The 27,610-nt window shown below is 33.5% G+C and overlaps 3 protein-coding genes across 7 annotated transcripts in view; 2 read left to right on the top strand and 1 right to left on the bottom strand.

The window, feature by feature from the left end:
* LOC111416101 (TEA domain transcription factor 1 homolog scalloped) overlaps positions 1-9,555 on the top strand; it is a 34,933-nt gene extending 25,378 nt beyond the window's left edge. For 2 of the 5 annotated variants that reach the window (XM_071194751.1, XM_071194753.1), the window contains exons 4-11: positions 2,654-2,792; positions 3,273-3,403; positions 4,405-4,551; positions 4,731-4,771; positions 8,420-8,609; positions 8,673-8,905; positions 8,962-9,196; positions 9,310-9,555. In XM_071194751.1, the coding sequence (XP_071050852.1) occupies positions 2,654-2,792; positions 3,273-3,403; positions 4,405-4,551; positions 4,731-4,771; positions 8,420-8,609; positions 8,673-8,905; positions 8,962-9,196; positions 9,310-9,423 (1,230 nt within the window). In that variant the 3' untranslated portion in view covers positions 9,424-9,555. The remainder of the gene's footprint in view (positions 1-2,653; positions 2,793-3,272; positions 3,404-4,404; positions 4,552-4,730; positions 4,772-8,419; positions 8,610-8,672; positions 8,906-8,961; positions 9,197-9,309) is intronic. The other 3 variants (XM_071194754.1, XM_023048052.2, XM_023048050.2) reach the window with 3 other exon arrangements.
* Positions 9,556-10,631: 1,076 nt separating this feature from the next.
* Positions 10,632-27,284, bottom strand: LOC111416099 (Insulin degrading metalloproteinase). The gene is made up of 12 exons (XM_023048049.2): positions 27,119-27,284; positions 26,327-27,036; positions 26,074-26,276; positions 14,063-14,263; positions 13,874-14,011; positions 13,615-13,821; positions 13,358-13,563; positions 13,162-13,306; positions 12,999-13,109; positions 12,820-12,940; positions 12,410-12,771; positions 10,632-11,273 (listed from the first exon to the last, which is right to left on the bottom strand). The coding sequence occupies exons 1-12, from the start codon at positions 27,190-27,192 to the stop codon at positions 10,704-10,706; spliced, it is 3,048 nt and encodes a 1,015-aa protein (XP_022903817.2). The 5' UTR covers positions 27,193-27,284; the 3' UTR covers positions 10,632-10,703.
* LOC111416103 (probable histone-lysine N-methyltransferase set-23) lies at positions 20,302-21,430 on the top strand. The gene has a single exon (XM_023048055.2). The coding sequence runs from the start codon at positions 20,391-20,393 to the stop codon at positions 21,339-21,341; it is 951 nt and encodes a 316-aa protein (XP_022903823.2). The 5' UTR covers positions 20,302-20,390; the 3' UTR covers positions 21,342-21,430.
* Positions 27,285-27,610: the final 326 nt, after the last annotated feature.

The following is a 27,610-nucleotide window of genomic DNA, read 5'->3' as shown; positions in this document are numbered from 1 at the left end:
TCAATGTTTTGAATACGATGCAACTGCATGGCAAAAATGTGCAATGCAATTACGACAAAGAAAGACATTTTTCTCTAGAAGTGTTTTTAAGATTGACTTAGCGATTACGGAAAACTGGCAACGTGTAGCCCATTCAGACATCTCTATGAATTCGTAAATCACATTGGCGTGCAATGTGATCCCACATAATCTGGGAACTCCGAAAACAGTTGTCCACAAGATTTCTCAAGAGAATAATATCTCCACCACGTTGTTTTACATCAGGCCTTAACAGATACCGATTATGATAACAGACTGAACTATTACCATTGACTTTTAAATATGATTTGGCAAATCCAAACCTTTTATCACAAATGCTATGGATGCATGAAGCATCTGTCCACAAGCTGATGTAAACTTGCATAATATGCATTCTTGGTTCGAGCAAAACCCACATTGCTTTCACCCCTTTATCTATTAGGTAGACTAAACGATCTGACTTTTCAGGAAAAACCAATATCTAGGGAAAATATGACAAAACACTAAATACCAGTAGAAACGTGTCTAGGACCGAGACTTAAGCAGCGCTTTTTTTTCGTCGAAACTAGATTAAATAAATACATAGAGGTTTATGGTAGGCATTTCGCACATTAGTGAGTTATTTTTGCCAAAAATTTAAGTTATTCTAAGTGTTTTGGTTTATTTTGTTTTATTATCATTGTTGATGTTTCATTGATCCATTGGCTTTTGAACACGCCTCAAAAGTAGTTTTGAAGCAGTTCTAAGCTTAGATAAAGTGTGAAGCAAGGTTCTAGATAATAAAATTTTTGTTCTCTCTTATTTGTTTCCTAAGGTAACTTGATCCGATTAAGATATACGAATTTTTAACATTTTCTTTTATAATTCGAGAATGGATGGAGATATCGAGATGCGGTTTTCACTAATATTTAGCAAATTTTATGGTGATTAATGGTCTGTGAAGTAAATAGTACCGTTCCATTTAACTTTTTTTCAAAAATCACAAAAATATGTAACCGCTGCAGATAACGCTCTCTAGCTTATTTGTTTTAAACCAAGCGGTCTTACTGAAAACATCTTTTAAAAGAGCATGAAATGCTCTTTCAAACAAGACCAAAAATATTCAAATCGGTTGAATGGTCCAGGAGATATTAAAATGTAAACATTTGAAAACGCATTGGCCTCCCCCTCCCTTATTATGACAGATATGAGAAATATCGCAAAACAAAAGCGATGCGGTAGTATCCAAGCTACTAAATGATGTTGTCAAAGTTATAGCTCATCGTCTAACTTTCTGAGATAGAAGGAGTTTTATGTTTCTCTATGGCAGTTACGCCCCCTAGCGGTCGAATTACGAAATTCAAAATAATTTCCAGGTATTTCCCTTGCCCAATTTGCTTATAAGGATTTTTTTCCCAAACCTCTAGGCCTCACCGTTGTTGAGATACAGCCGCTCCGTACGCTTAACGGGACAACCTGTATATTAAAACATTTTAATACCGCGTTATTAAGAAACCGAGGCAACTATGTTGCCGAGGTAGTAGTTCAAGTACTTAAAAAACAAATATTAAAACATCTCAATACAGCATCAATAAGATGCCGTGGTAGCTGGGATTCCGAAGTAGTAGTTTTAGTGCTTAAAAAACAGATATAACAGTTTAATAGAGTGGTATTAAGATGCCGAGGCAACTGTGTTGCCGAGGTAGTAGTTCCAGTACTTAACAAACAAATATTAAAACATTTCAATATAGTATTATTAAGTAGCCGAGGCAGTGGTTTTATTGCTTAAAAACATTTTAAGACAGTAATATTAGAAGGGGAGGCATCTGTCCTGCCGAAGCAGTGGATATAAATATTAAAATGCAAATTTTTATATCACAGGAACTATAAATATTCAAATTTAAAATAAGAGCAAACATTGTATAATTATTCCGTTGTATTTCGATATCAGGCGAGTTTATCTCATTGAATTTGGCAGCAAAATAACACATTGATTCACGGCTAATTGTTGCAATAGGATCAAATCACGCCGCCAAACAGTCCTGATATGCATTAACGCCAAGCTACTCCAAATAGAGTTAACGAATTTATTGAATGCTTTTAAACCCCATTACACAAAGACCCACTCTAATATATATGTATATGTCATTGTTAATCGCCACAATAACAACTCAATAATTTATTATAATTGAAATAAAAAAAGGAAGTTCAAAAATAAAATAAAATGCTTAATATTTGTTCTGCAAATTTCATAATTTTGCTAAAACAAGCTATTTATAAAATAAGAATTTAAAACTAGATAAAACGATGATTTCGATATTAAAATACAAAACGAAATGTAAACATTGATAAAGATTCTCGAACGTTTTGAATTTTTGATTTCGTTTTAATCACGAAAACTGCCCAAAAACGTAAGAGTCAAAAACAACAACACCACCAGATTACTCTTACGCTAATATAACTCGCGTAACACTTTTTACGTCATCACCATAATAAACGTAAATACATTTCAAAAGGAAATAAAAAGTAATTTTGTTAACGATAATAAATCAATTCATCTTGTTAAAATTATTTCAAACACCGTTCCCTTTTTAACATGTTCACAACGGATGTCGCGATGAAACGATTTTTAAAAAACGCTTATTATCTTCTTCAGGACGAGAAGGATATGTCCGCGGCGGACGCGGAAGGTGTCTGGAGTCCGGATATCGAGCAAAGCTTCCAAGAAGCGCTTGCCATTTACCCACCTTGTGGAAGAAGGAAGATTATCCTTTCCGACGAGGGAAAAATGTACGGTAAGTCAACGTCTTAATTTCCTTTTGGGGGAGGAAAACTTCGTCAAAGTCGCCCCCAAAATCTACCCCTTTGGAAGATCCCCTTTCTGAAAGGAGAAGGGGGACTACGACGACGACACTCGGTGGTAGTACTTCGCCCCCCCTCCCAGACCGTGGCGACGGAATCGGTGACGGCCTGGAAAGATGCGGCCCCGAACTATGCCAAGAATGTGCAATTAGTGAACGAGCGAGTCCCTAGAACCCGAGAGCTGTAAGGGGTGGGTTCGAAAGGGGGGAAGGTTTACGGGGGGCGACCTCCTCTTTCTGTTTTCATCTTCTTCCTTCTATTTTTTATTTAAAATTTTTTTGAATTGGAAGAAATCAAAAATTAAAATAAAACTTTTGATACACATCGTATGAATTAGAAATTTTACTGTATATACAGAGTTGAAAAAAAGTTTTTTTTTAATTTTAAATTTAAATTTTTTTATTTTGTTTTAGGTCGAAACGAGCTTATAGCCAGGTATATAAAATTGAGAACCGGAAAGACGCGCACGAGGAAACAGGTCAGCTCACACATACAGGTGCTGGCGAGGCGAAAACTCCGCGAGATACAGGCCAAACTCAAAGTGGTGAGTCACCAAAACGAACCATCATCTACTCTACACCATCTTTCTTTCCCTCTCTTTCTTTGTTGAGTCTCCTCCTTGGAACGAGAGGCGATACCCGATCGTTGCGCAAGGAAATTAATAGTGCATGTACCGTTGTAGTATATTGTACAATTCTTAGAAAGTCAACCACTTCTCTCTTTATATCTCCTTCTCTTTCATTTCCCCATTGGTTTTCAAGAAAAGAAAAGATACGGCTCATTAACGCGGTGAATTAATCGGGCTAGTATCTTAATTCGAACGATGGTAATTTCGTAACCAGATGTGGCCACCAACACCGGAAACGCCAACGAAGAAAAAAAAAACGATTTCATACTCAGAAAAGATTTTTTGCTAATAATCAAAACAATTTTAAGAAAACATCATCAATTGATTCACAAGAAAACTTATTTATTTATTTATTTGTATTTGATGATTTTTTATAATGGTGGAGAAGATGCGTTGACAGTCGAGGATATCTGGCTTGGGTCCAAGACGTAAAAAGAGCGCGTCTAAAATTAGCGGGACGCCGATTGTGCCCCAACGAGAGAGGCGAGAGTAGAACGGTTCATTTCGCGGTTAATTTCTAATTTAACGCTGAATAAAAAATTAATTTAAATCAATACGAATGATACATTTATTTTAGAAAACATTTGTATTTGTAAATATCAAGTTAAATGTCGCTAAAATAGCTGTAAACGTAATTAGTTTCCTATTAAATCGGTAAATAATGGTAATATTGACATTCTCCCTCTATCGGTGACAACGTTATAAAGCTGTCCCAGATGTTATTTCATTTAAGATAAATCAAAAATCGTTCTTTTTTATTGTTTCAAATCGTTTATTTTCTCTTTTTTTATCTTTTCATTGATCTAAATTGCATAATAAATTTCATTTTTTTGTGTAACCGACCTAATTTTCACTTCCTCGTTGTAAAATATCTTTTAATTTCTTAACTTGAAAACTAAACGATAATTAATCATTAGGATAATGTGGCAAAGGAAAAAGCCCTACAAACAATGTCGAATATGTCGAGTGCTCAGATTGTATCTGCCTCGGCAATGCACAGCAAGGGGGCCCCCGTATTGGGTTTGCTTCCATCGACTGTTGCGACATACAACCATGCTGCCATGGTAAGTCGATGTGGCAAAAAAAAATTAATTAATAATAATAATATAATTGTAGCTTATTAATTAAGCATTATTTAAATAAATAACTTGCTGTGTGTTGCTGCTGGCTACTCCTTCGTGCAATTAATTAATTAATAATAAAGTTATTTTTTTAATTACATTTTTTTTATTTTTTATTTTAGCAATTTTGGCAACCAGGTTTACAACCAGGAACATCACAAGAGTAAGTTTATAAATATCATATTATTATGCAGTAAAAGCTCTCTTTGCGGATAACTCTAATTAGAGGACATCTCTTATAAGCGGACAAAAATCTTGGAACCAACCCCGTGGACATTATTTTTCTTTGCATAATGAGCAAATATTTCTAATAAATGGACGCGTAGGTAACCAGACGAACACATTGAAGTAATCTGTAGTAGATATTTACCGAGATGTGTTCGGGGATTCCTCGTTTTAGGAGTTCTATTATTAGTCTTGTTAGTTGAAATGGCTTCAAAGGTGGTAAAGAAACAGATGCTTATGTTAACGGAGAAAATGAAATAGCAGTCATCGACATACCCTGTATGTCCATTATGTATGGAATATTGTATATATCTTGGCAAGTATCAACTTTATAAAAAAAATTTTATACAAAAGTTGGTTAGTATTTTATTTGCCATAATAAGACACCATTCAATTGTTTTTATTTCAGAAAACAAATGAGCAACGAATAACATTTAATTTTTTTTATATGGCAATGTACCCTTTTATTAGGCTTATTTGATAGAGATTTCTTTTCTCTTTATGATGACGTAAAATTTTTGTACCCTTACATCAGAAAATTTTTGCATAAAATGTAAAAATTGTTTATTAAGAAAATTTAACCAATAACATTAATCTAGATATCCGAGATCGTCAACTACCTCGAATTATTACCGTAAATTAAATCTACATACAAAATAAAACAAATAAACTAAAAATTAGTGTAAATGAAAATTATTAAACTTTGAAGACAAAACGAAATTAGCACTAAAATGGTTTTCACGACAATAAATGTTCAAAATGTTCACCATTAACTGCAAGGCAGTGGCCCAATCTATCATAAAAGGCTTGAAAAGAATTTCTTAGCGATCTGGGAGAAATAGCTGCAGCTTCATCTTTTATTCGTTGCTCTAATTCTGTCAGATTTTGAGGTCGGTTTACATAAACTTTAGATTTTAAATATCCCCAGAAGAAGAAATCGCAAGGTGTAAGATCCGGAGATCGGGGTAGCCACTCTACAGACCCTCTTCTGCCTATCCAACGGGCCGGAAATACCGTATCTAAATATCGGCGTACATCTAAATGATAGTGGGGTGGTGCCCCATCTTGTTGAAACCAAAGATCATCAAGATTTTCAAGCTGGGAAAATTTGCTGTTGCAATAATTGTAAATAACGGTGACCAGTTAGAGTACCTCGAATAAAGAAAGGTCCAATTATGTGATCTGCACAAATTCCCACCCATACGTTTAATTTCTGTGGTGTTTGAGTATGATTTTGAATCATCCAATGGGGATTTTTAGCGGCCCAATATCGAGAATTTTGCTTATTTACATTACCATTTAAACAAAACGTAGCCTCGTCAGAGAAAACCATATTATTGAGAAAATTTGGATTGCTGTTGATTCGCTCCATCATAAATTCACAAAATTCAACACGTCGACCGTAGTCATCTTCGGATAATTCTTGCAATAAAGTCGGTTTGTACGGATGTAAATTTTCTGCATGTAATATTTTGTGTATTGAACCTTTACTTAGAGCATGGTTTAAACATAACTGACGAGTTGAAATGTTTGGATTTTCTTCGATTTCTATGAGAATATCGATCTTTTTATCTTCATCTGTTGCAGATCTCTGCGGACCAGTCTTTGGCAGATCTTTAACGTTACCAGTTTCCCTAAAACGTTTCGAAGTTTTGCTAACTACTGCTATTGAGTGATTGGTTCTCGATGTGAATAACGCTCATTGAAAATTTCACATACTTCTAATTGTGTTCGTTTGCGATCCCCATAACCAACCATAATTAAAATTTCTATGCGTTCAGTTTCTGTTAAATGAACCATTTTTCTTTTTTGATCTACCAACTTATTTAAATAAACAAGATTCTGTCACATTCAATAGCTTACATTCAATTGTTAGGACAAATAAGATTTCGGATATCTAGATTCATGTTATTGGCAAAATTAACTTAATAAACTGTTTTTACATTTTTTTCAAAAATTTTCTAGTATAAGGGTACTAAAATTTTACGTCATCGTAAAGAGAAAAAAAATCTCTATCAAATGAGCCTAACGAAAGGGTACATTGCCATTTAAAAAAAATTAAATGTTATTCGTTGCTCATTTGTTTTCTGAAATAAAAACAATTGAATGGTGTCTTATTATGGCAAATCAAATATTAAACAACTTTTGTATAAAATGTTTTTTTGTAAAGTTGATACTTACCAAGATATATACTATATTCCATACATAATGGGCACCCTGTATATTAATACATATACATCTTCCTTACAATAGAGACAAAAATCATGCTGCGACCTCACAAAGTTGTTTTTTAACATTTTCTTGTTGAATGTATTATTCCTACATTTGGAGACTCCTTCAATCCATAAAGAGCCCGATTTAGTTTCAAAACAGTACACTTTGCAGTTTTATAACCTTCCGGTATTCAGGAAAGCTGATGGTACATCTAACTGTTGTAACTTCCAATTCTTTTGTACTGCATGTACAAGTATTGTTCTTATTGTAGCCATTCTTGCTACTGGAGCATACTGTTGACAATTCCTCCTTTTAGTTGGAAACCTCTTGTCACAAGCCTTGCTTAATGCGTTCCGTCCTGTTTAATTTTGAATATCCATCTAGTGTCTATAGCATTTTTACCAGGTGGTAAACAAGTTGTCTTCCAGTTTGAAGCTTATCCAACACTTCAATTCTCTTTTAAACGGTGGGAACAAGGTGTTAGTCTACCCTTGAAGCGAACATTAACATTATGTACGTCCGTTCTGAATTTAATCCTATCATTCAGGTATGGAGGGGTACCTTCAGTGATGACCCTATAATACAAGCAGGCCTTGTTGATGTATCTGCAAGATTTCATGTTCAGTAAACGGATGCACGAGTTTTGAAGCTTTTAAATTTTTCCCTGATGTCTGGAAGCCATTACGTCACAGTAATTAAAATGTGAAAATACCAGAGAGTCGCATAAAAGCTTTTTTTTGTGCCAATCAAGACTATAACAAGATTAATCAACTAGTTAGTGTGCTCCCTAAAGCTCAATGCCTCATCCATGACCAGTCCGAAGTTTTTGACAGATTTACTTAATAGAATAGGAGTACTTCCTATGGACAGGTGATAAAACCCATCAATAAATTTCTCTTTTAACTTCTGGGGCCCAAGCAGAATGATCTGGGTCTTATCGAGCCCCATCAATAATGCAAGTCGCGTTTAAACTTATTGAAGCTTTCATCAAAGTGGCCTTCAGAAAATTTATCATGTAAATTTTAAATAATGTAGAGCCAAGAATAGCTACCTGTGGGACCCCAGACCTTATCTCCAAAGTACTTGACTTCAATCAACAATCACATTTTATAAAGAATCATTGAGCGTAATTTCCAAACCAAAATCATTCGTTATTCAAGAATGATAATACATAATATGTGTATATACTTTAATTTGAGTAATCTTTTCTCAAAAGAGTCCGCTTATTAGAGCTGTCACTGCAATTCAAATTGACAATTAATTTAATTATAATTGACATTTAATGTCAAAATTTAATTAGTAAGTGAAGTTAGCTTCAAATAGGATACGTTCATAAAATTTAATAAATTTTTATTTTATAATTAAATTTTAGTGTAAAACCATTCCCGCAATCATCATATCCAAGTGGAAAACCCTCCACGGCAGTTTCCCAAGGTGATGTAGGAGCATTGCAACCGCCACATCCACCGGTATGGGAAGGAAGAGCAATTGCGACCCATAAATTAAGGCTGGTCGAGTTTTCGGCGTTTATGGAGTCGCAAAATCGAGACGAGCCGGTAAATGTATTTACAAAAAATCAAATTTCTTTTTGAATATTTTCGTTAACCTTGTAATTAATTTTTTAGTACCCAAGACATCTATTTGTGCATATAGGGGGTCCAGCAATATCGTACGCCGACCCTTTATTAGAAGCGGTCGATGTGCGACAAATTTACGATAAATTCCCGGAGAAAAAAGGCGGATTAAAAGAATTGTACGATAAAGGACCACAAAACGCGTTCTTTCTCGTCAAATTTTGGGCAGATCTTAATAGTAATATACAAGATGAAGCCGGTGCTTTTTACGGTGTAACTAGCCAGTAAGTAAATATCAATTAATTGTTTTTGTGATTATTTATTTTTTAATTTTTTATAGGTATGAGAGTAACGAAAACATGACTATAACGTGTTCAACAAAAGTTTGTTCTTTTGGGAAACAAGTTGTGGAAAAAGTTGAAACGGAATATGCTCGCTATGATAATGGAAAATTTATTTATAGGATTCATAGGAGTCCTATGTGCGAATATATGATTAATTTTATACATAAATTAAAACACCTTCCCGAAAAATACATGATGAATAGTGTATTGGAAAATTTTACAATTTTACAAGTAAGTTTTGTGTCATCCAATAGATGGCGTTTAATAATGATAAAACAGATTTCTGTTTTTATGTCAAATTATAACAATATTAATTAATTTTATTATTAATAAATTCTTTTTAGGTGGTGAGTAATAGAGAAACACAAGAAACGTTACTTTGTACGGCGTACGTTTTCGAAGTATCAACATCGGAGCACGGAGCTCAACACCACATTTACCGACTGGTTAAAGACTAGCCTCGATTCGGTCGCGTTTTTAATAAAACATTTTCACTTACGTGCCTACAAACTCACAATATTAGTATTATTACGATTACTATTATTACGTCATTATTATCAGTTTCGTAGGATTAGATCGTATGTTATTATAAAAAGAAGAAACGTTTTAAACGACAAAGAATAATGACGGAAAAGGACTTTTCGTTTTGGTTACACGAGGTTTTTTAAAAATCCCTTCCTATTTTTCTGGATTTTGATTTTTAATTCTTTTTTTTTTAAATTTTGGTGCCTCGTATCCGCAGGTCGGAAACAATGAAGTACTGAAAATCGGACACTTTAATTTTATATTTTAACTTTGAGGTTGAATCACTCAATTAATTAGATATTAACTCAGTATTTTTTTTTTTCGATTTTAATCTCCTTGTTTTTAGTTTTTTTGTGCAATGAAATGAAATAAAATTAATAATAAAAATGAAGCCTATTTAAAAAAAGAAAATTAATGATAATTCGTCGTTCGTGTAATATTTTATTGTATTTTTTAATATATAAGAGATATATGTATATTTTAAGAAGAGTGGCAATGATTTAATTTGATCTCTGCGCAATTTTATTTTATTTTTTTTTTTTGGTAGCTTTTGTGAATTAAGTTTTCGTAGTGTTAATGGTCCGCCTTCCGTGAAGGTGCACGCTCTATTTTGATACACGTTTTTCGCGGATTCAAATCATTGAGAACAATAATTATTAATAATAAAAAAAATCCGCGATACAAAAATTAATAATAATAAAAGAAATCAAAGAAAACAAGACGATCTTCTATTTTAATGTGTCGATGTAACATGGTCTTAATTTTTTTTATTATAAACAAAATAAAGTACGAATTGTAATTAACCCCTAATAAATTAATTCTTAATTTGTTTAAGAATTCATTTATTAAGGGGTGATTTAGTTATACATGATTATATATTTCTATACATACTCGGAAACCTTGGCGGCTACGGGCACTTTCTCTCGGAAGGGACTCAAAGAGACTAAAACTATTCTATAATTGAGAGCATGTTTATATATATATATATATATATAAAATAGAGATTCATATCCGTAAAAATGCCATATCAAGAAAAAAGATGAATCTGTTTTTTTTAAGTTCTAATTTTTTTGCTCTGTATGTGTACAGTATTTTAAATCGAGTTTATAATTTTTATGGAAATTAAAGATTAAAAAAAAAATCTAGTTCTATTAAATTTTATTTATAGAAAAAACGATAACATCTTATTTAAACATTATCATCCAAAAAACCTTTAAAGTTTCGATTTATTTCCTTTCCGCGTTATACTAATATACGGTTGGACAAGTGGATGCATTCCATGCGAACTCTTAAACGCCGTTACATCATGAATCATCGTTTGCGCAGAAACCAACTTAGTCGTTTCTTCGTGTACAGGCCCCCTCGTAACACCATCCGCAACGGATATAACATGGATCGCAATTTTGTGTCGTTGTTGAGCGTTTTCCGCCAATAACATTTTATAAAAATCGCAAATATCATTTTTGGTGATATTCCTCAAATAAGCAACTTCAACATTAACACGATCGAAGTGATATTGTTGCATATTAATCTCCGTCCAATATACATAAGATTGCGATGATAATTGTTTCGGTTTTTCCAAACGTTGCACGGCCAAAGCTTCTTTATGTTTTGCGAATTCCTCATCGGACATCTTCTCGATGTACTCGTACATACTCGTGAGGAATTCCTCGATTCTCTCATCAACGTAAGTGGGGTGTCTTTGTGATTGAACGATTATTCTTAAACCGTGAACGCCATTTGAGCGACGAATCCCACTGAAAACTATGTAACCTAATTGCTCCTAAAACAAATTTGGTTATAATTAAAAGTAAGTTCTAGATCTAGTGTTAGTTCTAGTTTTAGTGTAAAACTAGAACTAACATTAGACCTAGAACTAGAAAAAGCTAAAAATAAACTTTTTTTTTTAATGTTGTCAAAGAAATTAAATTTACAGTTTCCTGTAAATTATAACTAAATTAAAAAAAACATATTTCTGATATTTGAAACAAATACATTTGTTGAACTATTTAATTTATATTGTTTTACACAAAAGTTGGAATAGATTACATTATTTTTGATTTTTTATTAATATTTAATATTATTATTAAATGACTTAATAAATTATTGATAGATGGCGCTTATATATATATATTTTTTTTAATTCAAACAAACATAGCTATATTTGTATTCAAAAATTTGTGTCAAATTAAAAATCCTGTTTTTTAAGATGGATTACGAAAAGTTTAACATGTTAGAATGTTACATATTCGACAATAAAATAAATTATATATAAATTTTTAGTAGAATAATTTTTAGTTATACTACCATAATTTACAGGAAACTGTAAATTTACTTTTTGTAATTCGCTACGGTAATAGAAGCTATAACAGTACTCAAACGGGTGCTGTAATGAGACTCCTTACAGCATCCGATGCTGTAATGAGATTTTAGTAACATTTTATGGAACCAGTTCAAGTTGGTGACATTGGGTCATTAATTTTTCTAGTTGTCAATGTGACAATTTTTGTCTATGGATGTTTAAACACGTTCTTAGCATCGAATACAAGGTCCACAATGATGAGGACATTGACTCTGAGCAATTTCTCTTATTTTGGGAGGTGTACATCAAACATTTTTTTCAGGTGAATATATTTTGTGCTTTGACAGTTTCTAATTGTCAATTCAAAGTTTCTATTTTCAAGTGTTACCAACTGCTACATACCTATTTCCCTACATTGCCAAAATTTACTTTATTTTTGTTAAAAAAAAGTATAAAAACGTTTCATAAGACTTAAAGCACTCATTCATTAAAAAACTCGTGGCCCGAATGATTCTAGGTCTTGTGTTAGTTCTAGTGATAATTGGATTAGCTATTATGATATGTCAAAGTTAAATTTAATCTTGCAACATGGATTTTACCCAATTTAAAATAATTACCTTCGTTCTTAAAACGTTAAAACATGGTTCGTGAATAATCTGGGAGAACAACTCCAACAACATATTACTCGCTGTGTTTTGCACTCCACATTGATAATACAACTCGACACAACTTGCAATGTGAACCTCATTTTGTACTTCATATAAATAATTACATCCATCCTCCAATTTTAATTCTCGGTTAAGTAATAATTGCCTGGGTAATAACGGTTGCATATTAACGCTTTGTTGCAAGCGATTTTCGACGATTTCCACCAAATCCAAACCTTTCGAGCGCGTCAAATTGCCGTGAAGTAAGCATTCAACGTGCATTTTCGATAAAATTTGCGGTATAAACGCCTCCAATCTATCAACAGTTAATTCTAAGATCATTTTAAAGGTAGATGTTAGTTTATTTTAGCACCACTCACGTTCCGTTGCAGCTAAAAGTTCTTGTTTCGTCCAAGAATGTTCGGTTAATAGAACTGCTAAGTAATAAACGGCGTGTTGATATGGTTGTTCCGCAGCGAAATTCTTTAACATCCTTATATACTAAAAAAAATTGATTGAAAATTTAGATGTTTTTATTATTAATTTAAATCTAATTTACGTTTTCTTTAAAAATTTCAAATCGTTTTGGATCAATTTTAAAAGAGGTCAATTTTTCCATCACTTTATCTAAGAAAACTGATTGTTTATCATTAAATCCGCTCAACACTAACTAAAAAAAAATTGTTTATAAATAATTAAAAAAAAAAAGTTAATAATTTTACAATTAATCCATATTTTGTGTTGGATAGTTCGTATTTTAATCCGGCTAATTCTGCAGCGTAAGCATATTGATTCAAGGAATCTTTAAATAATTGCACAAACATGTGGGTTAAGTTGCAATTGAGTGGATCCAAATATGCTAAAGGACTTTTACAATAATGAGATTAATTTAGAAATATTTCGCAGAGTCTCTTTTACCTCACAAAATCAAACATTAAATTAGTTTTGGGCAACAAAAATTTATCATCCTGCTTAAACCAAACTCGGCTAATCGGGGTGTCTTTAATAATACTCGGCCATTCAGTATTTTCCTTCTCCAATGGGTAAACTTCGAAATTGCTCGGAATTAATTCATTTTTATCGGGCAAATGAAGATCGTTCGGAACTGCCACGTTTTTCCACATCTACACATAAAATCAACGTTATTACATATTATTATGTAATTTAGTATTTACCTCCAAAGTTTGTTGAGGTATCGTAACTATTTTATAATCAGTTCCATACCACGGTTCTTTTTGATCGACGACATCCACATATTTCTTAGCGATAACCCCCACTCTAATATTATTCGGATTAAAATCATTTAGCAAGCTCGTAATTATTTCCGGTTTCCAATCGGTCAAAAAATATCCACCACATAAAACATCTTCAAGCGGAAAATGCTTCAAAATAAAAAATTAAATCCCTTAAATTCGCATTTTTAAATAAACGAACCTGAAGATTATTCACAAGCCCCACAATATAACTCCTAGGACTCTCCTTATCTTTAAACCGAAAAGTCATCGCGGATATATCTCGTTGCTCCTCTTGAATCCACAACAACGGCCCGGCATCTTTCAACATTTTAATGTACTAAAAAAGTCAATAAATTACTTATTTATCACAAAAAAAACATTAATTTACTTGAAATATTAACGTTATTATATCATCGATGTGTTTAATCCCTTCTTCGGTTAAATCAACGGAGATTCCAAAGAACCCCATTCCTCGCGGGGCCGGTTTATTCCCCGCAACAAGACTATTCGACCATCCCCTCTCTTTTAACGCCGATAAGAGACTTCCAGGCCCTTCATGCCCAATTAAATGACTTATATAATTACCAGGCTAAAAAGAAATAAAAAAATTAATTTTGAGGTTAAAATCGTAATTCAAAATTTCAAAATGGTGAATTCAACTTGGTAAACTTATCAAAAAAAAAAAACTTAACAAAAAAAAGTTACCAAATAAAAAATAACCTGTCAAAATCATTTTTAATTCGTTATAACATCCATTTTGATCCGATTTAAAACAAATCACTAAGATTTTACATAAAACTTAATAATGGAAACTCAAAATCGAATTAAACCCGCCTTAGTAAACGTAACCTCAATCGAAAAATTGAAATCCCACCGTTAATCGATACCTACGAACGACCCAAAAGTAATGTACACAACCGAGAACATCCCAAGTAAAGAAACATACATAAGGAACAAATTGGTAGATAAACTCAAATGATTCTAGTTTTAAGTATACATAATAACAGTGTGAGTTGTAGTTTTAATTGTCAAACAGCGCTAGACCAAGAACTACAATCATTGGGGTTTAGCCGTCTTAAGAGACGTACGGCTAAACTCAAATGATTCTAACTCTAGGTCTAATATTAGTTCTAGTGACAGTGCAGTTGTAAAACTAGAACTAACACTATACTTAGAACTAGAATCATTGGGGTTTAGCCGTCTTTAGAGACGTGCAGCTATGCCCAAATGATTCTAGTTCTAAGTATAGTATTAGTTCTATATAGTAACAATGCTAGTGTAAAACTAGAACTAACACTATACTTAGAACTAGAATCATTCGGGTTTAGCCATCTTTAGAGACGTGCAGCTAAGTCCAAATGATTCCAGTTCTAAGTATAGTGTTAATTCTACATAATAATTGTGCTAGTAAAACTAGAACTAACACTAGACCTAGAACTAGAAAAATTTGGGTTTAGCCGTGCGTCTTTAGACTATTCGACTATCCCCTCTCTTTTAACGTCAATAAGAGACTTCCAGGCCCTTCATGCCCAATTAAATGACTTATATATATTATTACTAGGCAAAAGGAAATAAAGAAATAATACTTCTATACTCTGTTTTTAAACTAGGAGGAGTATTTTAAATTTGTCACCAGATTGACCTTGCACGTGATTGGTTGAATGCGAGGAAGGTTCACACACAGTAGGGTTGCCAGACGTCCGGCTAAAGCCGGACATGTCCTCCTTTTTTGGCAATTTGGTTATGTCCGGCCGGCTTTTCTCTCTGTCCGGCTTTTTCCAACTTAGGGAAAAAATTGCAAATTAAATCCGATTTCTACAATAATTACTCGATTTCTAAAGAGTGCAAACAAAATGCAACTGGTTAACCACAAAAATCTAACCGGCCGATCGACCGACCCTGCCAGAAACTGCCTTGCAACGAGGCGCCATCGCCACCTATAACCTATTACCCAAAACGCTTATTTGTCAGGTTGGCCGATTGGCGCAAGGATGATTTCTACCAAAAATGTATTTCATATTTAGAAAAATGGGCAGCACCATTAAGTGACTTTGAGCCTTTTAAATGGATGCTTCTTAATGATTCAGACTTTAAGTTTGATGATGTGGTACCTTTTCTAGAATACCTTAGTCAACTTGGGATTTGTATTGACGATGGCAAATTACTGGATGAAACTATAATTTTAAAAGAGTTTTTAAAATCATTTGAAAATAATAATGACTTCACAAACTTATCATTGGATCAGAAATGGTGCCAGTTTTATAAAAATTGCAAAAATTTAGAAATTGTTTCACAACTGTTAATTATTTGCCAATTTTATTTTGCAATTCCTGCAAATAATGCCACGGTTGAGCGAATTTTTTCATTCATTTTCTCGCAGTGGACAAAAGAGCGAAATCGCCTATCAATTGATTCAGTGAAAGGAATGATATTGCTTAAGTATAACTTTAAAAATTATACAGGTTCTGATTTTTATACCTATCTGTCAGCAAACCAGGATCTCCTCAAAAAAATTAGTTCGTCTGACAAATATTGTCCTAATCATAAACCACCAGGGGCTGCAAGTTCTTCACAGTCAGATTTGCAAACCTAAATGCATTAGGTATAGACCACTAATCTAGTAGAGTTTTTATATAAAGTATATGTTTTTTGTTAATTGTTGTTTATGTATTATGTTCGATGTTACCAGTAGGTTATAAGAATATTTTATTTTTAAAAAATAAAAGCATTAGCAGAAACTTTTATTAGTAATTATCGCTTTTTATTTGGTTAATAATAGTGACTGGGCAACTTTGCGAAAAATAAAAATTGCCAAAATATAGTTTGAATTTCACATACATGTACAAATGCATTTTTAAAATATGTCCGGCTTTTTTATAAAAAATCAGGCTTTTTTTGTACAATTGTCCTACTTTCATACAGTACCCATCTGGCAACCCTAACACACAGGCAATTTTGATTTTGAATTTGAAGGTTAGGTAATTGATAATTCGACAGTTTCGTGTCATTATTGTATATTTTGTGTTCTTAAACCCTTTTTTATTATTATATTTTGAAATAAATACACTCATAACTTCAATGTTAATTTGTATGTATAGTGTTGACGATAACAAACGAAAATAAATACAATAATAAGTAAATAAATAAATAATAATTATTAATTTAAATTTACCGCCAAAATATCTAGTGATATTTTCCCAGTGTAAATCTGACTTTCGCGTTTACTCCTCCTGGTTTAAAAACAGAGTATAGTTCTAGTGCAAGTGTTAGTTCTAGTTTTAATTGTTATTCAGCGCTAAGTTGTATATTTTTAAGTTTCGGGTTTAGCCCTGTGTCTTCAGACGCTGAATGTTAGGTAAGGTTAGTTTTGTTTACAAACATTAATTATACCATGAAGTATTTTTTGGCAATTAGTAATGGCAATTATAGCGTGAAGTTTTCTTTTGTAATGCCAATTATAGCGTGAAGGAATGTTCGGTAAGGTTAGTTTTGTTTACAAACATTAATTATACCATGAAGTTTTCTTTGGCAATTAGTAATGGCAATTATAGCGTGAAGTTTTCTTTAGTAATGTCAATTATAGCGTTAAGGAATGTTCGGTAAGGTTAGTTTTGTTTACAAACATTAATTATACCATGAAGTTTTCTTTGGCAATTAGTAATGGCAATTAGTAATGGCAATTATAGCGTGAAGTTTTCTTTTGTAATGTCAATTATAGCGTGAAGGAATGTGAGGTAAGGTTAGTTTTGTTTACAAACATTAATTATACCATGAAGTATTCTTTGGCAATTTGTAATGGCAATTATAGCGTGAAGTTTTCTTTTGTAATGTCAATTATAGCGTGAAGGAATGTGAGGTAAGGTTAGTTTTGTTTACAAACATTAATTATACCATGAAGTTTTCTTTGGCAATTAGTAATGGCAATTATAGCGTGAAGTTTTCTTTTGTAATGTCAATTATAGCGTGAAGGAATGTTAGGTAAGGTTAGTTTTGTTTACAAACATTAATTATACCTTGAAGTTTTCTTTGGCAATGGGGTCATACACACTTATTAAATTTAGAGAAAATTTTTATGTCAAACGATATATGCAAGTATATGCATGAACACAAAGTAAAAGAAATATTTTGATCAATTTTATATTTTGCGTAATTTGAAGTGAAAAATAGCAAATATTCAAACGAAATAATTTCGCGGCTTTTCTGTGACGTAGGAACCGCACTGCCTAAAACAAGTTAAATTGTCCGCTAGATAGCGCTGGCGGTGTGACAGTGTCAAAATAAAACCATGGATGTAATAGAGTGTCTCTATTACATCCATGAACAAAACATAATAAACATAACCTACAAACACTCTATCTCTTTTCAATACAACCTAAATAACGTTCATCTTTTTCTCGCATTTGAGCGGGTAGCAGGGGACGCAAAAGTGAGAATCGTACGTCATCAACGCGGGAATTTTAAAAGCGCAAATGGGTATATAAATTTTCAATAATTTTTTTAACAATGTCTTTGTTCGAAAATATTTAAAAAAAAAATAACGGTAACTATATTTTTATATAAACTTTCAGAAAATATAATAAAAAAAAAATCGTGTATGACCCCATTATACTCTGTTTTTAAACCAGGAGGAGTATTTTAAATTTGTCACCAGATTGACCTTGCACGTGATTGGTTGAATGCGAGGAAGGTTCACACACAGGCAATTTTGAATTTGAAGGTTAGGCTATTGACAATTCGACAGTTTCGTGTCATTATTGTAAATTTTGTGTTCTTAAACCCTTCTTTATTATATTTTGAAATAAATACACTCATAACTTCAATGTTAATTTGTATGTTTAGTGTTGACGATAACAAACGAAAATAAATACAATAATAAGTAAATAAATAAATAATAATTATTAATTTAAATTTACCGCCAAAATATCTAGTGATATTTTCTGGTGATTTTTCCTAGTGTAAATCTGACTTTCGCGTTTACTCCTCCTGGTTTAAAAACAGAGTATAGTTCTAGTGCAAGTGTTAGTTCTAGTTTTAATTGTTATTCAGCGCTAAGTTGTATATTTTTGAGTTTAGGGTTTAGCCCTGTGTCTTCAGACGCTGAATGTTAGGTAAGGTAGGTTAGGTTTACAGATAAGTTATGATTTATTATAACCCCGCATCAAAATTTGTAATTTTAGATGCCTGTTTCATGTGCAATTAAAAATTGTCGTTCGAATTATGTTGTATCAACAGTTATTGGTTTAAATATATCGTTTTTTAACATACCCAAAGAGGAAGACGTTCGTAAACTATGGCTGATGAAATGTAAAGAGGAAGTTAATGTTACAACAGCAAGGGTCTGTTCATTACATTTTCGTCCTGAAGATTTTGAACGCGACCTACGTGCGGAACTGTTGCAATTGAAACGTAGGCGGCTTCTAAAGAAGACAGCTATACCCACTTTAAACTTGGGAGCATCTCAAGACGACGTTTCAAATATCTGCGAATACCTTGATCCATCTACATCATTATTAAATATTTCAAAAAAACCATTATCAAAGGGAAATGATGTAAACTGTTTATTAAAATCCAGTGTAGCATGTCAAACTGAAGATATGATAACAACTGATGACACAATAAATGAATTGAAACGAAAAATATGTCAATTAGCAGAGAAAAATGATGTTTTGGAAAGAAAGTTACGTAGGAAGGATGTTCTCATAAAGACAATTAGGCGTCAAAACTGTTTTTTAAATGGAAAAGTACAACGTCTTATGAAACATGTTACACAAAAGGATTCTAAAGAAATAAACAACATTTTAAAAAATAAAATACAACATATATTTACACCAAAGCAAGTAGAAAAAGTTATCCATAACAAACGGATTGTAAAATGGGGTGAAGAAGATATTACAAACGCATTCACTCTTAGATATCTTAGTCAACGATGCTATCAGTATTTACGGATTCATTTAAATTATCCCCTACCAGGTTAATTTATTATTTTTACTTGTTTACTTTTATTCAATAATTTTATTGATATCAATTTATTTTATTTATGTTAGGTATATAAACGCTAAAATCTTGGGCTTCGAAAATTGATATGAGACAGGGTATTTTACATCACATGCTACTTTTTCTCTCTGTGGCTGGAGAGGGTACAGTGATCAAGAAAGGCTTGTTGTTTTGTCATTTGACGAAATGAAAGTTGCAGAACTGTATGAGTATGATAGGAAATATGATCAAATTATTGGTCCGCATTCACAAATGCAGGTTGTGAACGCCAGGGGACTGTTTGGATCTTGGAAGCAGCCAATTTTTGGCCGGTTTTGATACAAGAATGACTGGTACTTTGTGTTGTGTCTGATTGTGGACCCTCAAATCTTGGTTTGTGGAGAGAGTTGGGTATTACACACGAATCCTCATATATAGTACATCCAACAACTACAAAAAAGATTTATTTTTTTGCGGATGCACCTCACCTTTTAAAATTAATTAGGAATTGGTACGCTTACAATACGCTTTACAAACCTTGCTCCTGATTTAAAAACAGAGTATAATAAAAAAGAAATTTTAAGGTTAAAATCATAATTCAAAATGGTGAATTCAACTTGGCAAACTTAACAAAAAAAAATAATCAAATAAAAATAACCTGTCAATATCATTTTTAATTCGTAAGAACATCAATTTTGATCCAATTTAAAAGAAATCACCACAATTTTATATAAAACTTAATAATGGAAACTCAAAATCGATTTAAACCCGCCGTAGTAAACATAACCTCAATCGAAAACGAACCTTGTCGAAGACTCCAAATGGAAATCCCGCCGCTAATCGACACCTACGATATCGCAGTAAACGACCCAAAAGTAATGTACACAACCGAGAATATCCCAACTAAAGAAACATACGATAATTTTTACGATTTAGCCTCCGGATGTAAATGCACCGATTTATGTACGAAAGAATCCGGGTGTAGCTGTATAGAATTAAACGCGAATTATGAATTTCAACGCGACAAAACGTCCAACACAATCGATTCGATTCAAAATAATTATGAATTAATCAAGAAATATAGCCCGGTGTACGAGTGTAATAAAAATTGTCTTTGTTCCGCTTTCTGTGGGAACAAATTGGTGCAATTCGGACCTAGGAAAGGTCTTAGGATATTAACCGAAAGTGAATTATCGAAATTAAATAAACAGAGAATTAAGGATTTGAAAGGGTCTAAAGGGGCCGGGTTGATGACGATGGAGGCTATTAAAGAAGGAAATTTCGTTTGTGAATATGCCGGTGAGGTTATCTCGAAAAACGAAGCTGATTTACGATTCAAACGACAAGAAGAACATTGTTTACCGAATTACATTTTTTGTTTAATGGAACAATTCGGTGAAAATAAGATACAAACTTTTATTGATCCATCGATTTTTGGTAACATCGGACGTTACATTAACCATAGTTGTCAACCAAATTGTTTGGTTATTCCAATTCGGTGTCAATGCGTCATCCCGAAGCTTTGCGTGTTCGCTTTACATGATATTCCAGAAAATACGGAAATTACTTTTGATTACGGCGATGGTCGATTGGGGTTCGTACCAAGTAACGATAATGAAATTGTTAAGAAAAAATGTTATTGCCATAGTAGTTTATGCAGGAAGTTTTTACCATTTCAAAAATATTTATATTAATTATCTTATTACTATTTTATTATATTTTTTAATATTATTAAATATCTGATTATGATGCAATATATAAAAATATATTTCCATAGAAACCAGGGCGTACCTACTTACTTTGTCCCACATAAAATGTAACATGTCAACATTATTTGACATTAAGGTAAAACCTCGACATAACAGATTAATATAATAATAATAAATGACTTTATTTTTTTTTTCACTAGTAATACAAAATAAAAACAATGCTTGTAAACTTAAAAAAGAAACAAAAATACAAAAGCGAAAAGAAAAAAATAGGCGAAGTTCGTCTTAAACCATATGGTGAACGCATTGTCTGTTATAGCTCAATTAAAATATACTACAATCTAGCGCTGACTAACACTAGACCTAGAATGATTGGTAGGTAGCGCTAGTTAGCATAAAATATCACTATGTTGCATATGCTTATTGAACTAACACTAGACCTAGAACAAGGAAGTATCCAGACGCACGGCTAAACCCGAATATTTAATAACCCGAAACTAGAACTAACACTACATCTCGAACTAGAATCATTCGGGTTTAACCGTCTTTAGAGACCAACCCAAATGATTCTAGTTCTAAGTATAGTGTCAGTTCCAACTAAGTGGTAGAGTATCCAGGACGCTGCAGGATAAAGAAATCTTGGTTTGTGCGTTTCTGGATATAGAGGGAGCGTTCAACAACGCAATACCACAATCTCTCGAAAGAGCTGCTCTTGACAGGGGAGTGGAAGCAACTATAGCGGGTTGGATCCGCAATATGCTAGATAGTAGAATAGTTTCTACTTCACTCCACGGTGATACGATACGCTTCAGGCCGGGAGGTGGCTGCCCGCAGGGAGGGGTGGTCATTGTCGTTATGGTCAAAGGAACCTGTTTGCCGAGGATATCTAAAGTCCTCCAGGTGACCCTAGATACCATTTGCGCTTGGTGTAAGGGAGAGAACCTCTCAATAAACCCGCAAAAGACAATTGTTGTGCCCTTCACCAGGAAGCGAAAGTTGGATGGACTAATCCGCCCAACTATCCAAGGTGAAGAAATTCCTTTCTCAAAGGAAGTCAAATATCTAGGAGTAATCCTAGACAAAACCCTGTCATGGAATGGACATTTGCAGGGAGTTTTGCACAAAGCTAGTCTATCCTTGTGGACTTGTCGCAGTCTTTGTGGAAAAAATTGGGGTCTTACCCCTGAAAGACTGTACTGGCTCTATGTGACTGTGGTTAGACCTATGATCACATACGGAGCAGCAGCCTGGTATAGGAAAGTCCGACAGACTTCAGTTATCAGTAAACTTTCACGAATTCAACGAGCAGCTGGATTGGCAATCTCTGGTGCGATAGGCACAACGCCAACTCTAGCAATGGAGGTTCTGCTTGGCCTATCTCCTCTGCATTTGCATATAGAGAAAGTGGCTAGAACAACCATTTACCTACCAATGGGCTGCGGAAGACATTATAAGCACTGATACTGTGCTATCAATGCCGTCAGATTTGGCGGTATCACTATCAGTGATTAATGCTCGATACCAGATTGTACTGCCTGAGCGGCAGTCCTGGATCGAAAATGAAAATTCTCTGGTTCGGGCAGAGATTTGCTTGTACACAGATGGATCAAAAACGCCTGAAGGGGTAGGAGCAGGAGTATACTGCCAGACACCTCGAATTAAGCAAGCCTACAGCCTGGGTACGTACTGTACTGTATTCCAGGCGGAAGTATTTGCTATTGACATGGGTGCTAAAATCCTTCTTGAAAGAGGGGTGAAGAACATGACAGTACGAATCTTCTCAGACAGTCAAGCCGCTCTCCAGGCGCTGCAAGCCGTGAAAACGGTGTCGGCTCTGGTTAATGATTGTAAGAGAACATTAAACACACTGAGTTGTGATAACAGAGACTCTCTGATCTGGGTCCCGGGTCACTCTGGGGTTGCTGGCAATGAAGCGGCAGATAAGCTAACACGAGATGGCAGCGCTGAAGCGTTTGTGGGACCGGAACCAGCAGTTGGTGTATGGATTGGACTGTGGGCTGAAGAGAGACTTCGCCTACTGTGGACCAGTTCTCCTGGAATGTTCTCCTACTGTGGAAATTGGGAGGAAATCTATAATAAAAATTGATCATTTCAAGAAATCTCTGAAGTTCTTTCAGATTTTGAGGTTGAGGAAAATTATTTATTGCTTCAATTTTTGATTGAGTTGGATGAGACCCTTTAGAAGATATGATATATAAGCCATTATATTATAATGGCTTAAAAAATCTATTAAACTTAGTCCAAAAATGCATTTAAACAGTTTAATGTTGAATCCAAAACTATCTAATCTTTCAAAAATTTGTCGAAGCTGAATTAAGTGTTCATTTTGTCATCCAAGTAGACAAAAATGACACTTAAACCGGAAGTTAATAAACCGTTGAATCGTTTGAGCTGCATTTTTCTTCTTCTGTTTACTGGTATCTGATGATCATTCGGGTTTAACCATCTTGAGAGACATGCGGCTAAATCCGAATATTTCTAGTTCTCGATCTAGTAATAGTACTTGTGCAAAACTAGAATTAACACAAGACCTACAACTAGAATCATTCAGGTTTAGCTGTGTGTCTCTTAAGACGGCCGAAAATTCAGGGTTATCATAAAGACGTCACCTTTTCCAAGCAAAACTACCCAATACCTGTACTATTAGCTATGTTGCATTTTATGTAGGACAGTGCAAGTGCATAGTAGTTTCGTAACTATGTATCAAGGTTTATACAGGTGTCCCGCAACGATTGTACAAAACTGCATCAGCGTATTCTATGATCAAAAATAAACAAAAAAAGCCTAATAAACATAGGTCCGAAAATGGACCATTTTCAAGATATTCAAAGATTTAGTTTCATAAGTTGATATTGTTAACATCATGAATTTAAATTTGTTTTTATAATAATTAAGTCGTTACCATGATTACGATAAGTTGTCTAATCAAAAAAAAATAATAATAGTTCACGAAATTATTATTTTACTATTTAATTTAATAAAACTATTAAGTATGGCTCCTATTAATTAGTCCAAGGAAGAGATGGCGGATATGGTTACGGACTAGCTGATGGAAATGCGTCGTTAGCAGCTCGTCATTACGCGCAAAGGTTCCCGAACAGACGATTGCCTAATAGTCACACCTTTAGCAGACTATTTCTCAGATTAAAAGAAACGGGAAGCGTAACCCACAGCCATTCCACGGAGAGACATTACACAAGGCCGGTGGAATTAGAAGAAGCAGTTTTGAGAAGAATCGATGATCCAGCATTAGAAGAATTTCTGCACAAGAAAACATTAACAAAACAACCGTTCACCGCATTTTAAGGGAGCAGTTGCTTTATCCTTATCATTACAACACCGTTCAAGCTCTAACAGAAAATGATGGCGAAAAAAGAGAGATTTTTTGTAGGTGGGCCATACAGGAAGAGGTAGTAAACGTCGACTTTCCCATAAACATTGTATTTACGGATGAAGCAACATTTACTCAAAGCGGAATTTTTGATATTCATAATGCGCACGTTTGGAGCGATGAAAATCCCCATGCAATACTAGAAACTCATCATCAGTGGCGATTCAGTGTTAATGTATGGGCTGGAGTTATAGGTGATCAGTTATTAAGTCCATTTTTTCTTCCAAAGAGATTGACAGCCGATGCCTACATATATTTTTTACAAAATGACCTTACAGAGGCATTTGATGAATTACCTCAACAAATTCTAGAAGATTGCTACTTTATGCACGATGGAGCACCAGCACATTATGCACGCGCTACTCGAGCATACTTAAATAACAGATTTGGCAATAAGTGGATTGGCCTGTCCCGTGACCACCTCATTCACCAGATTTAAATCCGTTAGATTTTTGGTTTTGGGGACATTTAAAACAAATTGTTTATTCTGAAGACGTTCAAAATGTGCAGGATTTGAAGAATAAAATTAGTAACGCATTTGACACAGTAAAACAAATTCCTGGTATCTTTGAACGCATTAGAAGTTCATTTAGAAAACGTATCCGTTTGTGTTTAGAAGTAAATGGTGAGCATATTGAACATTTATTATGACATGAATCTTTTCCAATTTGTTAAATATTCGTTGTTTTTATGCTGGTTGAACGATTTTCTTCGACAATCTTTGTTACTTGTTTTGTTAAATTATTAATGAACTGTATTAATTAACTTAATATTATCTTATTATTTATTAAACTTTATCTTAACCATCGTAACCATGGTAATCATATAATTACTGCATCTAAATCGTTAGAATTAATAATGTTTACAATAGGTCAGCTTATGAAACTAAAACTTTGAATATCTCGAAATTGGTCCATTTTCGGACCTATGTTTATTAGACTTTTCTTGTCTGTTTTCGATCAGAGAATACGCTGATGCAGTATTGTACAATCGTTGCGGGACATCCTGTATATTAAAGGTTGTCTAAGTTCCTATGCTGCAATACTTTGATTTTAGTTTGTGGGCGAGGGGCAAGAGCAGGAGTGTTTCGTGACGTAAGCGATCACGGATTGCGCACGCAACCTCATGGCCATGTGGTGCTCCATGCCTTTGTTTAATTTGAATTGCTTGGCGGTATTATTTTCCACATGTGACGTAATGCGCAGTATGGTTGCGTACGAACCTAGACAACCTCTTATATATAAACCTTGACTATGTATATCTGATTGTTAAAACATAACCTATTTTAATAAAATCAATACTTACCTGTGATTTATACAATTCAATTAAATCAGGTGTTGGGAAAATAAGATTTAAATTCCTAATATCCTTAATTGGAACCATATATGTACAAGTCCTCAAACGATCACCAGAAAAAGGATGAACCTCCCATTTCGGAGCTATCACATCCTTATCCTTAACCTCGCTAAACATTTTTATAACCATTTGCTCCAATTCGTCTAAACTTTCTAAAATTCAATTTCAATTTAATTTAATTTTTAAATTTAGTTTTATTTACCTTTTCCTAAAACGGCTAAAGACATAATATTCGATGAATACCAAGTTCCATGAAATTTCAACAATTCATCCCTAACGTTAATCCCACTTTCTTTTGGTGTAATTTCTAACGTTTGTCGACTTCCAGTTCCAAATTTGTGAAAGGGATGATTAGTATCGGCGGTGTGTTTATCTAATTGATCAATACGCCAAACATCACTGGCTAAATTTTTTTCATGTTCTGAATGTACAGCTTTTATTTCACGTTCAGTTGCACTTGCGGTAAATAAAGGGGACTTAAAGAATTGGGAAAAACGGTCAAGAGCATTGGGAAGTTGATCGGGCACAATATCAAAATAATAATTTGTGTGATCGTGGGTTGTCGAAGCGTTTGAGCTTCCTCCATGTTCACTTAAAAATTTGTTATAATCATTTTCATTGGGGTATTTTTCTGTACCAAGAAATAACATGTGTTCGCAAAAATGAGCCAACCCTGGGATGTTATCTGGGTCACTTAAATATCCAACTCCTACATCCATAGCAGCAGCCGATTTATCAGTGGTCGGATCACTAACCAAAATCACTTTCATATTATTAGCGAGAATTAGACCTCGATAAAGGCGTTTATCTTCGGCTGATTTTACAATATCATTAAATCGTTTGATTACGTTATTATCCATTTTTACCACCCTTTTAATATTGGTTTTCTGCTCGTTATTTAGTTTTATTGAGCTGAAACGACAAGAAAAACGTTAAATTTTAAATAATCAAAATTTGATAGTCAAAAACATAACCTTAAAAACAAAAAACGTACCTGTATAAGCAAAGCGTCGTCTTGATATGCCTACCGATGTTCCCGCTCAACAGTACACTTACTAGAACTCTCATTCGCAATTAGCTTATCGTTCACATGCACACAATTTACATATATTCAAGATGATTACTTGCATTTGAGTTTTATCAAAGGTTTTTATAAACGTCAAATGGAATTACAAATCTGTCAAAAAAAAATAAAGGTTCTATTGATACATGATAATATTTATAAAATGATTTTTCTATTTTTCTGTAAAAGAAATTGAGTATCTAAGAAAAATTGCGTCATTTCTTTACAAGGTTAAATATAAATAACAAGTCATTTTCTTTTAAAAGTAATTTAAAATAATACGAATTCATTTCACAGGTGTTCATAAACGTCTAAATTTTTTATTTTCTTATGCAGTTTTATTTATAAAAGAAATTCTAGAAAAAATGATGTAATATCCTCATTTGTAAGGTTACGCAAGATTTTACAATCAAATTAAGGATG

The sequence above is a fragment of the Onthophagus taurus genome, chromosome 3, assembly GCF_036711975.1.
Source record: "Onthophagus taurus isolate NC chromosome 3, IU_Otau_3.0, whole genome shotgun sequence".
In the NCBI taxonomy this organism is placed as follows: Eukaryota; Metazoa; Arthropoda; class Insecta; order Coleoptera; family Scarabaeidae; genus Onthophagus; species Onthophagus taurus.
The sequence above is the reverse complement of the archived record's forward strand: the minus strand, read 5'-3'. Positions and strand labels throughout refer to the sequence as shown.

Coding starts and splice junctions, on each gene's coding strand:
- LOC111416103 (XM_023048055.2), top strand. CDS start 20,391: ATGGAAACTCAAAATCGATTTAAACCCGCCGTAGTAAACATAACCTCA.
- LOC111416099 (XM_023048049.2), bottom strand. CDS start 27,192: ATGAGAGTTCTAGTAAGTGTACTGTTGAGCGGGAACATCGGTAGGCAT. Junction 26,277..26,326: donor TTTAGCCGTTTTAGGAAAAG/GTAAATAAAACT, acceptor ATTGAATTTTAG/AAAGTTTAGACGAATTGGAG. Junction 13,822..13,873: donor GGCTTGTGAATAATCTTCAG/GTTCGTTTATTT, acceptor TTTATTTTGAAG/CATTTTCCGCTTGAAGATGT.